Here is a 14,797-nt window from a genome sequence, read left to right on the forward strand (position 1 = left end):
ACCAATACTATTCAGTAAAACAGCGCCTCAGCGCAGTCGCGTCATCAGCCCTTTTTGTAGCTGCGCGTGCGCGTTGGTGTCAGCGTCGAAACACTACTGCTGACCTAAAAATACCTTGCAAAACTTAAAATGCGGCCCGGATCTTTAACCCAGCTCCTGCAATTAAAAATGCTAAAGTGCAGCGTGCAGTTACAAACTTTTTTTTTAAAAAGCCACCCAAGTTTCATCAATTAACAGTTTCGGTACAAAGTAACAAGCAGTCAAACTAAACACCAATATATTCGGTAAAACAGCGATTAACACTTTGTTTGATGCTAGACAGGTGTCAGGAGACCTTTTGGCCACTATTCAGTTAAATGCTGAAAATGCATTTCTTCGGGTCTCCTGTCAGTTTCTTTGGACTTCAATGTGTAAAAAGGGGATAGGAAAATGTTATTAGTGCAGTGAAAACCTTGTATAAAGATCCGGAGGCTAAAAGCATATATAAATTGGGAATTGCCAGAGGCCTTTAAAATAATGAGGAACGGGACAAGGGTGCCCTTGTTCACTGCTCCTTTTTGCGATATACATCGATCTTTTTTGAAGCAGTTGGAACTGGCAGCAGTTATTCCCCCCCTTGATTATGTATCAGCAGGAAAGTAAGTTGTTGACTTATGTTTGTATAGCACTAGTTACTTCTCATCCTGAGCAGGCTATAAAGGAGATTAAAGATGAAGCTCAGAAATTTGGTGCACTGTCAAGATATGCCCTGAATAGGGATAAAACACAGATAATTAATGAATTTTTGTCTTTCACCGATCACAGGGTTAAACAAGCATTTGCAATGCAATAGGTCTCGCATTTGCGAACGTTTGAACTATTGGCATTGTAAATGACAGTGCTTTTTATTTATGTGTAATTATAGGGGTTACTGAGAAGCAAGGCTGGCAGTAACTGCATCTCTTTTACTGCCTGCCTTGCTTCCCGTAAGCACCGACTAGAAGTACAAAGTGGGTGTTTAGACACTGCTTGCAGGTTTTGTAAACAAATAAAAGGCATTGTCATTTACAATGCCAATAGTTCAAACTCTCGCAAATGAGACCTATTGCATTGCAAATGCGTGTTTCTTTAATATATTCTTTAAAGGCTGCTGATTTAATAAAGTTTAGAAAGTAATGCATATTCCACACCTACTTGTCTTTAATATAACTAAAACTTTCCTTATCGTTAGCTAGGAAATTTCTCATTCTTCGCAAATGTTTAAAAATCCATGATAAAAAAATCCCACCTCTATATTTCTTATTGTATGCAAATAGAACAAAACAAACCATTAATCCACTAGTATATGGATATTTATCATAAGCCTCCAATGACCAAGTCACATAGAAATCATGGATTCTTAGCAACATTTCTTTACACAATATATGAAGCCATGATTCAATGCAATCGTAAGTAAAGTGCATAATACTGCAAAAGAAAAGTGATGCAGTGCAAAGTGATCATATGCCAAAAAATGTACAGCGGCATGTATGTAATATCAAATTATCAAATATGTAACTTATTAAATATGTAACAAGTGGTTACCATTCATGGCGTATTCTGGTCAAAGCGAATCCTATCCTCAAAAATATAAATATTATCTGGTGTTGACTGTCAAAATCGCCCGAGTGGACGTAGCGCAGAATTACAAACTGCAAGCAACTCTGGTACCAAATTTCATTAAGTTATACGTGTATATATTGTGGTTATTCACAAGTTAATTGTGGACGATTATAGGGTGAAATACTATACGTCTATACCTAGCAGGTTTGCACAAGTTAATTGTGGACGATTATTGGGTGAAATACTATACGTCTATACCTAGCAGGTTTGCATCAAAGTGCAGTACTTACTCCCAGAAAGGGCCCTCTGCCTAGCACCGTCTCCCCAGCGGTCCAGAGATATAGGAACAGCCGTCTGCCACCTCCAGCTCCAGACCAGGCATTTGTGACCCGGTGGTCTCAGCTTTGTGGATCAACAGGGTAGCAGTAGAAAAGCGTCGGTCAGCGCAGCTATCTACTGCAGCGCGCAACTTCCACGTTTGGATTTTAAAGATTCCCATACAGACCAGAAACAAACCCTAGCGACAAAGGTTCCGGGGGTTCTGCGCAAGGCGTGGGATCTCACCCAGTCATGAGGCAGAGTAATGCGATCGTCCTGCAAAAGGGGACAGTGGGCCGTGCAAGGAACACAGAGGAGTTCAGCATTTCATGAATTCTTGACGCTGGCAGGAGGGACAAAGGGGATAAGGATATTCCTAGTTTATCATCTATCCGTGTGCTAAAACGCCTTTTCAAAGCACGTTTAGCTGTTGTCGTAGTTTGTGTAATAGCCTGTGGGTCTTCCTCTCCTTGCGTCAGGGTTGCAGCGGAACTCACGTGGGCCCTGCTTAGATAGGTATAAAAGTCTGAGAGCCCATCTATACTGCATGAACGGTTATCACACTCCACTTTCCTATACAACAGAGAGATAAGTAAAGACTGTGTGGGTGAGTGAGGCGTGTTTAGTTAATCGCTCACGGACATGTTGCAGCAGTATCAAGACACGCCTATATCCTCTGCCCCAACTTCACTGACAGCTGCCGCACCCCTCACAGCACTGGCATGGTGATCCCAGCAATGTTCTTTAAATACCCGTAGTATTCCACCCATAGACATATGGGATTTGTAGTTTTTTCTGTGTTTCCAGTCAAGTGGTTTAATGGAGGGGACTACAAATCACGGTAGCTAATGTAAAATTCTTAGCATGACTGGCGGAGACGTGTATTGTTCCGTCAAAAATATAGTCAGATTCGGAAGCTCCAAGGTTTTAAACCAGTTCCTTCGCCGTTGTATTTTTGACCCCAACGACCACATTCAGGGGTCGGGCCGGAGCATCACAGGAGACTAGCCACCGCCTACAAAGGTGAGTTTCACGTTTTAAAAGGAGTCACAGAAACACTCGATCTATAGTGTGATGAAAAGAAGAATCCACGCAATTGTAGCATCAGCTAGCTTTATTTCTCGTGCAGCAATAAATAGGGTGACCAGATTTTCAGAACGAACAACCAGGACGGTAATGAATGCCTGTCCGCCTGAAGCAACAATTTCTGCAGCGTCTTCTCCTTGCTGAGATTTGGAATACGTAGATTCAAGGCACAAGCAGGACAACAAGAGTGGGCGTTGCATGTTTGCAGTGACGTCGAAGCCTGTGAATCCTTTGCCGGAGCATGGGGCTCTCTTATCTTTAAGGGGCCATCTGTTTGGCCCCATAAAGATAAATTACTGCTTTGCGACAGCAGCAAAGCAGGCGAGCCAGTCCGGCTCGGAGACAAAGAGCGTGAACAGAAAACCCTCATTTCCAATGGCAGGCCACCGTTTAGAATAAACGGTGACGCCAGCCAATGGAAATGAGGGGCGTGGCTTAAAGCCCTCTTCTGAAAGTCCTCTTACAAAATCTCTTGCAGAGCAGCGCTTTGCGCTGAAACACCACGCGAGACCTAAAAAGCAGCAGGGTTACGTTACCGTAAGATTTGGATATAATGGTAAAAGAAAATTTGGGGCCGTGTGCATAAGAGACCAAAAGTCGCAAGAAACAATTTAATCAAAATGGCTGTTTCCCAGAATACTATATTTAAGAGCAATTTCCCTAGTTTTCTAGTATATTTGCACAATTTATCTGGGCATGCTCTAGACCAAAAAGATAGACTAAATACCTAACATTACCTGGGGAACGTGGTGGAGTTGCTCTTCCGAATCTTAAGTTATATTGGTGTGCAGCTTCATTGGTGCAATACACACTTCTAAGGGCAGACAATAATTGCGAGAAGTCAAAATATCCCGCCTCCTTTGAATTACTGATTGGCCCGAAGCTAGGGGCGGTCTTTGGTGACAACTAGATTATGGCAATTAGATAAGGGTGAGCTTTAAGATGCTGCTCACGGCCTTTAAGGTGTGGACTTCTGTACTCCGCCTATTAGGGCTAGGGAGTTTGAATCATTATACTCCCCTTTGGCAAATAAGAACTTACCTGGTATTTTTAACTACCTTTATTTTAATAATTGGATAGAGTCAGGAATGATGCGCCTAGGCTGTTTTTATACTCCTTGTGGCATAATAGCATATGATGAATTGAGCAAAATTTGGTCTTACTAATAGAGAGTTTTTTTAAATACCTACAGATTACAGACTGTTTGGAGGAAGGAGGGGATGCGGAAAGATTTGTCAAGTGCGAGTTTATGGATAAAATACAATCTGCCCCTCCCCACATCGGGACTCTATATAAACTTCTTAATCAATGTATGAAAGATGATCTGGATAAGAGCTCCATGAAGTGGCAAGGGATTTTAGACATTACAGACACTGCTTTTCAAAGGGCCTTCTCAAATAGCTTAACATTCCTAATGCAGGTCAACCTTCAAAAACAGTTTTTCAAACTTGGAGCTATATTACACTCCTGATCGGATTGTTAAATAAGTGAGGTGAAAGGTGTGCATTGCCCACATTGTGCACTGTATAAAGTAGATTTAGTTCATACGTTCGACATTTGTGAAGAGCTTAACTCACTTAAAGAGATCAATGAATTGTTTAGGAAGAAATGCTTGCAGGTCGATGTAACCCCTCCGTTAATATTGGGTGTAACAACTTTGGAAGTAAAGGATGGAGGCACTTTTGTCAGCATAGCACTGGCAGAGTTTAGATTGTGTATTGCTTCAGCTTGGTTAGACCCTACCCCTCCCCATTTCAAAATGGTTAGCTCAATTATTGGTGACCTATAACCTAGAGAAGGCTATATATATGTGAAAGGGACTTTGGGCTAGAAAGAAAGGGATTCAAATCTGGAGAGGTCTTGCCAACTGGGTGGACTACCGGGACGTCTAAACTGCATTTGCACCATATGAATATTTTGGTGCTCCATAAGTGGAAGTTGGAAAAAGGAGGGATAGCCACACCAGCATTGTGGCAGATACATAGACTGTTAGCAGATATTAAGCCTGCTAAAAGGTTGGATGTACTTGCACTTTGTGGACTGTCTATGATGCTACACATACTGTTAAAAAAGTAGATTGAAGTATGATCGTGAAATACGATGGTACCAGTTATTGTATTACCAGCACTATGAATCTGCTGTTAAAGTATTAAATGAAATAGGAGGGGACTCTTTAGCTAAATGGTTTACATATGTAATTAGAGTTTAGTGTTCATTTTGGGTGTGGTCATTCTAGATTATTAATGAACTCCTATACACAGCACTAATGCACTTTACTATTAAGAAAACATTTGGAAAACTTCCAAGCTGTGTAATAGAATCCCACGGTCCCTATGAAATTCTTGTAATACATGATTATGAATAAAAGGGTGGGGGAGGGACAGGGCAAAGGATTAATTCAAAGAAGGAGAAAAAGAACAAACAGTGCAAGTTTTTCCCTTACTTTAAAAAGAAAATTAATGACAAGGCTTCCATTAATAAAATGCACCATAATGACAAAACGTACCAAGAGAGGCACACACAGTAATCACTCCACATGTTAAACTCAAAATGTTCTTGGTTAACTGCTTCTCCATTGGATTCTTTCCTGAATTAATATCAAACCTTATTCTTTCAGCTAGTTCTTAATATACATTGGTGTATACTCTGCACACATGTAAATGGTTAAACCTTTACCCAACATAACTTTCACCCCAGGCGGCACTCAAATATAAAGTTTAGAAAAAGGCCCATCTCACATGGTCTTGTGAAAAAATACACAAAGTAGGAAAACGTGTAAACCAGTAAGCTTAGTCTACCAATAAAACTGAAGCTATTTTATTACGCTATAGATTAAAAGTATAAACATCCCAAAAATAAACCTGCTGAAGATAGTATGGTGGGAGATCTCATTATGCACCCTTCATTGCTCCTCCATATTCAGATATGGAGAAAGTTTTGCATTTGATAAGCCTGTTGTACACAATTGTCCAACGGTGATCACAAGTTAAAATTTTCAAGTAACTGTAAATCAATCGCAGCTGACAAAAGGCCCCTTGTCATGTGGGCAATTTGCCAACAGGGGCTATAAAGCCAGGTGAGATTTGCAGGACCCATTAAGATCACACTTGCAACAGGAAACCATAACAAGTTTCCGGCAAGCAACGTAAAGCTGAAGAAAAGCACCATCTGGCAGGTGCAAGAAGGCCAGTTGTTGGCTAGGAAGTAGCATAAGGATTGTTAATTACCCTGTAACTATCCATTTGTGGCATGTAGTGCTGTAGAAGCACCTACTCTGCAGGCTCCCGTCACCTCGAGTTGGGTTTGGAGTTGTACAACTTGTTTTTCTTCCAAGAAGTCTTCGAGTCACGAGGTAGAGGGACTTCTCTCGAGTGATATTGCACATAGGCATAGATTCCTTTGTTAGATTGTTTGCCTACAGGAGGGAGGAGAAAGGAGTCCAATAAAAAATGTCAGCACAAAGATGTCCATACTAAATGTGGATGCATTCGAGAATAAGTGTAAAAATTTAACTGCAATGGCCACAGTACGGGGAGTGAGGGCGCATATGAATCTACAGCACTAGATGCCACAAACTGGCGTTTATAGGGTAATCAATTTGATGGCATGCGAGGCTGTAGATACACATGCTCTGCAAAGACTGTAAAGCAGTCCCTCCTTAGAAGCGGTGGTTAGCGTGTGGGAATTGCAGAAGCTTGAAAAAGGGTACCTAGCACTACCTGACCTACATTGGCTTGTTGGCATGCTAACATATCTACACAGTAGAGTTCAGTAAATGTATGAGAGGGGGGACCATGCAGCTGCTTTACAAATGTCAACAATGGAGATATTTCCTTAAAAAAAAAAGCCATAGTTTTTAGGGGAGTTACAGGTAAAGGTCGTTTGGCTTTAATATAGCAAGTTTGAATGCATTTTACTATCCAACTGGCTATGCCCAAATTGGATCTAGGATTGCCTTTATGCGGTGGAGAAAGTTGCTTTGCTTTTCTGATGGATTTAGTTCTACCCATATAGAACACTAGTGCTCTTTTTTAGTCTATGGTATGAAGAACTCTAAGCTACTTTAGGATTATTTCGGGGAACCAGTTGGTCTATGTATTTGAAAGAATTGCCCTTTTAAGGGCACCTGGAAATCACTAACTTGCTCGACTGAAGCAATGGCAACCAAAAATGCCACCTTCCATGATAGAAATAGAAGGTTGCACAAACGCAGAGGCTCAAAAGGAGGACCTAGGAGCCTAGTAAGCACACTGTTTGTTCCCAGAGAGTGTAGGAGGTACACCAGGTGGCTCATTGGAGTCCTGCCATGAATGCTTCAATGACAGATTTTTAAGAGTGAAAGATGCTGTCCATTTTGAAGATAGGCAGCTATTGCAGCAAGTTGCAACCTAACGGAAGTGTACGCTAAATTGGATGTTTGCAAATGAAGCAAGTAACAAATGTCTTACATAGTGGCTGCGATAGGATTAATTTTTTAGGTTGGCAGTAGCAGACAAAACGTATCCATTTTGCAGCACAACAGGTTGTAGTTGTGGGTCTGCATGCTTAAGAATATCCATACATTCTGATGGTAAATATAAATAACTAAACTCAAGACCTCAGGAGCAAATCGCTAGGTTGAGCATTTTGGGTGTCCTTGTGTGTTATTTGTCCACAATTCAGAGTGAGAAAATCCTGTCTGTTGGGGAACTTCTCATGTGGGACTGCAGAGGGATCTAGAAGTGTTGTGAACCATGTCGGACTTGCCCAAGTGGGAGTTACAAGGATAATGGTGAGATGTTTGCCTGAGTTTCCGAACCAGAAAAGGAATGAGGGATGGGCTGAAGAGTGTAGGCAAATATCCCGGACCAATTCATGCAAAGTGCTTTGCCCTTGGATAATAGGTGTTCGAACCTGGATTCGGAGTCTAGGCATTTTGCGTTTGTCTGTGGCAAACAAGTCTGAGGAAACCCCCACTTTTGATAGTAGGGGAGAGAGCACTTGTGGGCTTGGTTTCCATCTGTGAGTGTCGGTGCGTCCTACTGAGCAGGTCTACAAGATAGTTGTCCATCCCCGGCAGATATTCTGCCAAGTGAAAGTGATGAAGAGCCCAGTTCCATATGGTCTGAGGTTTGTCAACTGAAGACTGCGCCCCCGTGTTTCTCAATAGTACATGGCTTTCACTGTCCATGCAGATTAGGTCAACCTTGTGAGAGAGGAGGCTGGAATGCCACATAGCTTATATTGTCAAGTTCTTGTAGGTGTGCACCTCAACCACTATCCGTAGTGTCTGTTAAGAGTGATTTGAGGCACAGGGTCCAAATAAAGGCTGCCGTTTCAACAAATTGTTGGTGTTCCACCATTGCAGAAAACTACAAGTTTAGCCATATAGACGTTCTTCGCCGAAAAAGCAAGTTTAAAACGGCTCGTTGAAACTCCGGTTTGAAGCCAGAACATCCTAGTCAAGTATATCTCCCGAGAAGTATGCTAGCATGGATGCCCCTAATGGCCGCATACAAGGCATGTCTAATAGTTACTGATGGCCTTACTCAAACTGTTTGTTGACCCCTTTTTATATGTTCCCTGGGAGATGCTGTAGCAGTGATTAGCCGCTTTAGCTGCAACTAGTTTTCCTGCAGCATCAATGTTTACTCTCCTTTTGAGGAGGTAGAGTATCACCAGTTGCCTAACCATTGGCTCATCTACGAGCGCTGGCAGCAATGACGGAGTCTGGTGGTACCAGACTACATATGAAAAGGGGGTGGGAGGGATGCGCTTTATATTTATCTACCCGTGGGGTTGTCACACGGGCATGCACTGGCTGCTTTCATTTTCATCAGCATGACGCCACATGCAGGTACCAGGGGCAGAAGCTGTCTTCGAGTTGGACAGCATCAAAGAGGAAGTCTTGTTCTAATGATAGTTTTACTCCATGATAAGTAGATGTCCTAGCAATTACTTGCTGGTAAGCACTAGCATCTTCAGGAGGGGAGCAACTAGCTGGGTAAAGATCTGGGTCACTGGGAGTCATGAGGTCTGTATCTAAATGTCCCTAGGATCAAGGTCCCCTATACCCGTGTGAGAATTAGGTGAACCTGGAGGTGTATTATCCAAGAGGCTCATGATGTGGAGGGGATGGTGGTGATGCTGGAAAAGGTGTTGGGGGATGTAGTGGTGGTGGAGGTGGATGTAGTAGTGGTGGAGGATGTGTAGGGCTGGCAGCCCTGTCCATGTTCCTCTGAGAGGTACAGAACGTCCAATTGCTCCTCAAAAGTTACAGGTCTCTTCGGTGGAGAAGAGGCTATAATTCGTCCTGTACCTTCTGGAATGTGGATTTCTATGTCTAATGTCCATTTCTTGAAGTATAGGCTTGACCGGGGACATGGAAATCGAGGATCTCTTCTAAGGTTTTGGCTCGGTCGCTTTCATATTAAAGATAATGTAAGATTTTTGGTCCAGCACCAAAAGAGATGGAGCTGGTTGCCTCGTCAGTCCCAAACGCTTAGTGGAGACAGTTATGCTCTTGAACCAGAGGACTTACTGTTGGAGGTTTTCAGTGCCAGGTCCAAAAGCAGGGTATCCTAAGTAGCTCTTCAGATCAGACCATGGACGGATAGCAGTGGCAGTCTGGTGATTTTTTTTTTATTTCAAAGTATTTTATTTATTTTATAGACCGGTACATAAGCGTTTCCGTAGCGAGGTGATCTCCAAAAGGTGAGGGGGTTAATGTTTTCGGGCATTGAGGCAGGGGCAACAGTACTAGTGTGCTGCCTGAGTGCCAGGGTGTACTATAATTCATCCTCCACATCAGAGCCGGAAATCTGCAGAGAATGCCTCGTCTTACACCTCAGCAGCAGGCTCCTCCTAGGAATGCTTCCCACAGGAAACATTGGGAGTATATATCACCAGTCGACACACTCTTCGATCACCAAGTTTTTTTTTTCTAATCTGAAAGGCTAGCAGGCGTCACAGTTGGCCTTGCGGTGATCGTGAGACATTCAAAGGTTGTACATTTGGCATTGTTTGATATGTGGAAGTTTGGCATGACACTGCAGGCAAAAAAAAAAAAAAAAAAGATGTCCATTCCACTAGAGAAAGGAGGAAGTTACATTTTGGCAGGATTACTGCAGGTGATAACTGGGGACAAAAACCTTCGTAAATCTGATTATTTGTAAATTGGGGAGGATATTTAGAGGTAGCATTTGTGATTCATGATTTATATCTTGTTGTATTAGTGTAATGATGGTAATGTTGCACTTTACATTTATATTTTTGGTTATGGGACATTGGTGAATGGGTGGTGGTTGATAAATGAAGGGTAGAAGGTGACTGGTACAAAACACAAACAGAAGGGAATTTTTGGCGACACTGAAATGTTTTGTTTGAAGGCAAAAAGTTTTAATAGAAGGGTGAGTTAATTTATTGCTGCCATATAATGAACTATTTTTGTTGGGCTGATATTTATTTATTAACTATTGCAGATACCCCTGACTAAGATCAATTATGATCGAAATGCATTGGGTGAACTGAATTGTAAATGGAGGATTCGAGTTTCTTAAACGTGCCTGTGATTAGGCCCGGATGGGCAATTCCAGAGCAAACAATGCATGAAATTATGGAACCTCGTACCTTTGACGTGGTAGACTACTATTGAGAAATGAATAAATTGGATGAACTTTTGAATACTTCTGAGTAAGTGTATAATGTTGAGCACAAATGTATAAAAGGCTGTGCAACTCTTAGGTGATGTGCACAGCGCGCGTCATACCTTTCCTGAGCATTCCACTAGGAACACATCCTCAGCACCAATGACGCATGTGAAAGTGTAGGCCAAAGACGGTCGGTCCCCCGACAGGCAATCAGTTGATGCCCAAACCGATGATAGTTTGACATCTGTACCGAATGGAGTTCAACACGGAGGAGAGGCAGACATATCTGAACCGGACAGCGGAGAGAAAGCAATATCACTGAGAGGAGGAGTCACTTGAAAGACTTCTTCGAAGAAAAACAAGTTGTACAACTTTGAACCCAACACTGGATGGCAGGAGTATGCAGAGCATGTTATCTACAGTCACACATGCTATCAAACCTATAGTTTTCACATGGCTTGGATGGCAAAGAATGAAGCCAATTTATCAAATAATATAAGCAAAACAGCAGACAATGAGGGAAACTGAAAGTTCTTTTTATTATACACAAAGTGGAAACTGGGTCTTTAGTTCTTGTAGCCTCTGCTGGCTCTGCGACCTCGGGCACGTTCAAACTTCCTGCCCTTAGACTGGATATAAGGCCTAAAAAAGAAAGAAAAACCAAGCATTAACAATGGAGGAAGGGGGGCGGAAGCTTTAATTTCAAGCAAGTTTTGATAAAGTGGGATAAAAACACATCTGTAATCTGGCATTACATCAATTCCCCCATTTTATTTAATTCCACCTAAAAATGCAGTGCTCATAACCTGGGTTTCTAAATAATATACTAATAATGTGCTCTTGTAGTTGTAGTCCTGATTATCTTCAGTTACAGGGGTGGCCAGGCCTGGAGCACTGCATCCTTTGCAACAGTCATCTCGAGCTAAAGGTTACCTTGGACATATTGGCCAAATACAATATGAAACTAATGTTCAAGAATTCAAAAAATTTATCATTTTTGGACATACTATATTTTGAGTTTGGTACACAGAAGTAGTAAGGTTAAAGAATGACCTAAATACAGGATTAAAATTACAAGAGAAGACAATGCTAGAAAAGATGAGCGATGGCCTGCGGTCAGAGACAGTTTTAAGTACAAAACTTGTGAATGTGTGCTCTGGTTTTGCTTCCACTGAACTAAATTCGACTAACGTGAAACAAATGATTTATAGGTGAAAAGAGCAGGACTGGTGACACGGTCCTTAACGTCCTGGAGTGTAGAGGATATCTTGGTCTGTTGTAGGTACACACAGACAGCTGCAGACTAGACCACCACTGATGACCCACGAACAATCAAGACTGGTTATAAACAAGTGTGTAGGCCCCGAACACTGCTCTTAATACCAGGCCATCACGTTGTATATGTTTAATTATGTACTACGTCAAGTGTTTATTAATGTTAAGCCAGTCCCGGCCCAGTAATTTCCCCCATTCAAAGTATTGGTACTCACTTGGTGCGGCTGTGCGGTGTACCCGGAGCTCTGCCAAAGTGCCTGTAAACCTCACGGCCCTTGCGAGGACCTACAAGAAAAGGAGGGAATCAAGGTTACGACAAAGATTTCTAACTGCAATAATAAAAAAAAAGTTTCAATATAAAAACCACAGAACTATTCAAGTCAGTCTGGCTTCTATATATGTAGTACAGAAATTGACTGAACCGCAGGACGTACAAGGCGTCGTCATGCAAATGTAAACTATGTATAAAGGAAGCTTACATTTACAGAATCTCTGCATTAAATGAGCAATCCCAATGTATATGTACAACCCTTGGCGCAGACAAATACACACAGTTTTGCTAATGAAATTAAAACTGCTTTGTTCGTTAACTAAGATGTAGGGTGCAAGGAATGTGCCCAGCTTTCTACACAGCTAATACAAAACCCCAAGAGGCATGTTATTTACAAAACAAACCATTTCATATGGCTACCCCTTCATTTTCTTGGCTAGACAGGGAAAGTTGTAAAAAGGCAAAACACTGTGCCCCTACCGTATCTGCCCAGAAATGGTTATTAAATGTCAAATATAGTCCATTTTAGATGAACTGAAGACATTACTTTTGAATAGGGAAATATGAACATAACCCTTTGGACAGAAGTGATACTCATTGATAAATGGTCTAACTTTAACCAACTGACAACAGCCCTGTAATGTCTTCCAGGAGAGCTAACTTCCGATGGAGGAGGCACAATGGCTGACAGTGAGAACGGAGTGCGTAGGAAGAGAACAGCAACTAGAAGTACACCAGACCAGTGGGCTTCCTACTACTATTGGAACAATACCAGTGAGACCCAAAGTGTAAATGGACATGATGCATCTAAACCCAGACACCAGGGGACTTTACAGGAGAAGTGAAATTACTGCTAGACACCCATAATCGGCTAAATAATCAAGAAGCATCCTGCATTGAAAGAAAGTGTTATGAGGTGACAGTGAACGCCCTAAAATAGTATTAGAATAAGAATATTTGTTACAAAAGCAAGGACAGAGTGACTTGTGGGCAATTTCATGTTAAAAAGTTGAGGCTCTCCGTGATGAGTGTCCGCTTAAGGAACTTTTTTCCTAAGTTGCTCCAAACCTCTGGTACTTCATCCTGATGTTCCTCTGGGGGTCCCAACATGTTTAAAGCAGATCTGAAAGTCTCTGTCCCTCTCAGATACTTATTCAGTATTCTGAGGTCAAGCAGGGGGGGCACTCCTGTCCAATGAGGTGCAAGGCAAGACCCCATAGCATGACAACTTCCTCCAAAGTGTGGCATAATGGTCTCCCAGAAAGCACCATTTCTCCAAAATTCAATATGGCTTAAGTCTCAGCAAAGGAGCAACAACTAGTTATAACATACAGTATGGGTCATCTCCATAAATCACCTCCCAGGACATCTGCAAATTCTTTCCTTAAGTCTGCCATCTGGCAGGGTTCAGACGGTTAGAGGGGTAGCTGGACCTGGCATTCCCTGCCTGTCCTAACGCCCTTTGAAAATCCATAGCTTATGACTCCTCCCCCTGCTCTGGCATTCCTGTAGAGCAGAATCCTACTACAAGATATAGCATCTCCCTGGGTGTCACTTATCACTTCAACACAGCCTGGCTAATCCTGTTAACTGATCAATCAGTGGAGACCACAGGAAGGATGCATGCTGGCTTACAGACAAGTCTTATAACTTTTCTGTATATTTTAGATAAATTCAATAGAATACTGCTAAGTCCTTGAATGATATTTTCGGAAATCCCTAGCGATAAGTTAAGAGTTCATAGACTATTGCAATGTTGAAGACCAACTCATTCAAAATGAAATTCAAGCAATGCCGGACAGTTTTGTGCTCCAGCCAAGTCAAAGCCGGGGTAGGCATTCTTTACAAACAATTTGTAAAAAACATCATGGAGTCACCTGCGACGCTGAGGGCAGATGCACACAACTATAGGGGAAACAACTCATTCTACTTGTATGCTTCCAACATATTCTTAGATGGTCATACAAGAACACGAAGGAGCAGCTTGGGACAATATATCTAGGGGACTTTAATATAGCATGGTATTCACAATACAGATGGATGTGCACAAATCTACTAATACTAAAAAAGTGTCAGAAAAACTGAAGGGAGAATTTGCTGACCAGGATATGACAGACTCAAGGAATAAGTATTCCTACTCATGTGTCCACAGGACATTACAAGAAATTATTACCTCTCCCTCTCCATGAGGCTGCGTCTACAGAGCACATGTGGAGGGGAATGGTGGTGCTGGGAGGGGATGGCAACCTTGCCACTGGGGGTTGGAAAAAGGTACCCAGTTATTTATAGACCCAGTAACCGAGTGAAAATGGGTCAGAACTAGATCAGGAAAAATAACCATTCCGACACCTTCCTTAAACGTTTATTGGGATGCATTCAAAGCAATGATCCAGGGTTCTGCCACAGAAAAGAAGGGAGTAACGGAGGACTAAGATTCAGCTATTTAGAATGAGATAAAGCCTTCCCAGAAACCAGCTAAAAAGGTTATAATGTGCTTTGGCTTGCTCAACAAATGCTTGTCTCCTGAGGATGATACTGTATACTTCTGTCATTTATGAAAAATAAAGTGTTAAAAGTTGTAATGACACTGGCCAAGTGCAAATGCAGGGGATTAATTCAGCGGATCATGCTACTTACG

General features: G+C 42.0%; 1 protein-coding gene across 1 annotated transcript in view; it reads right to left on the reverse strand.

Annotated features, from left to right (window-relative positions):
- Positions 1-11,133: 11,133 nt before the first annotated feature.
- RPL18 (ribosomal protein L18) overlaps positions 11,134-14,797 on the reverse strand; it is a 51,123-nt gene continuing 47,459 nt past the window's right edge. Inside the window, exons 6-7 of the mRNA XM_085616524.1 lie at positions 12,104-12,173; positions 11,134-11,255 (exon numbers count right to left, since the gene is read on the reverse strand). Of these exons, the coding sequence (XP_085472650.1) occupies positions 11,180-11,255; positions 12,104-12,173 (146 nt within the window). The 3' untranslated portion in view covers positions 11,134-11,179. The remainder of the gene's footprint in view (positions 11,256-12,103; positions 12,174-14,797) is intronic.

The sequence above is a fragment of the Triturus cristatus genome, chromosome 7 (assembly GCF_964204655.1).
Source record: "Triturus cristatus chromosome 7, aTriCri1.1, whole genome shotgun sequence".
In the NCBI taxonomy this organism is placed as follows: domain Eukaryota; kingdom Metazoa; phylum Chordata; class Amphibia; order Caudata; family Salamandridae; genus Triturus; species Triturus cristatus.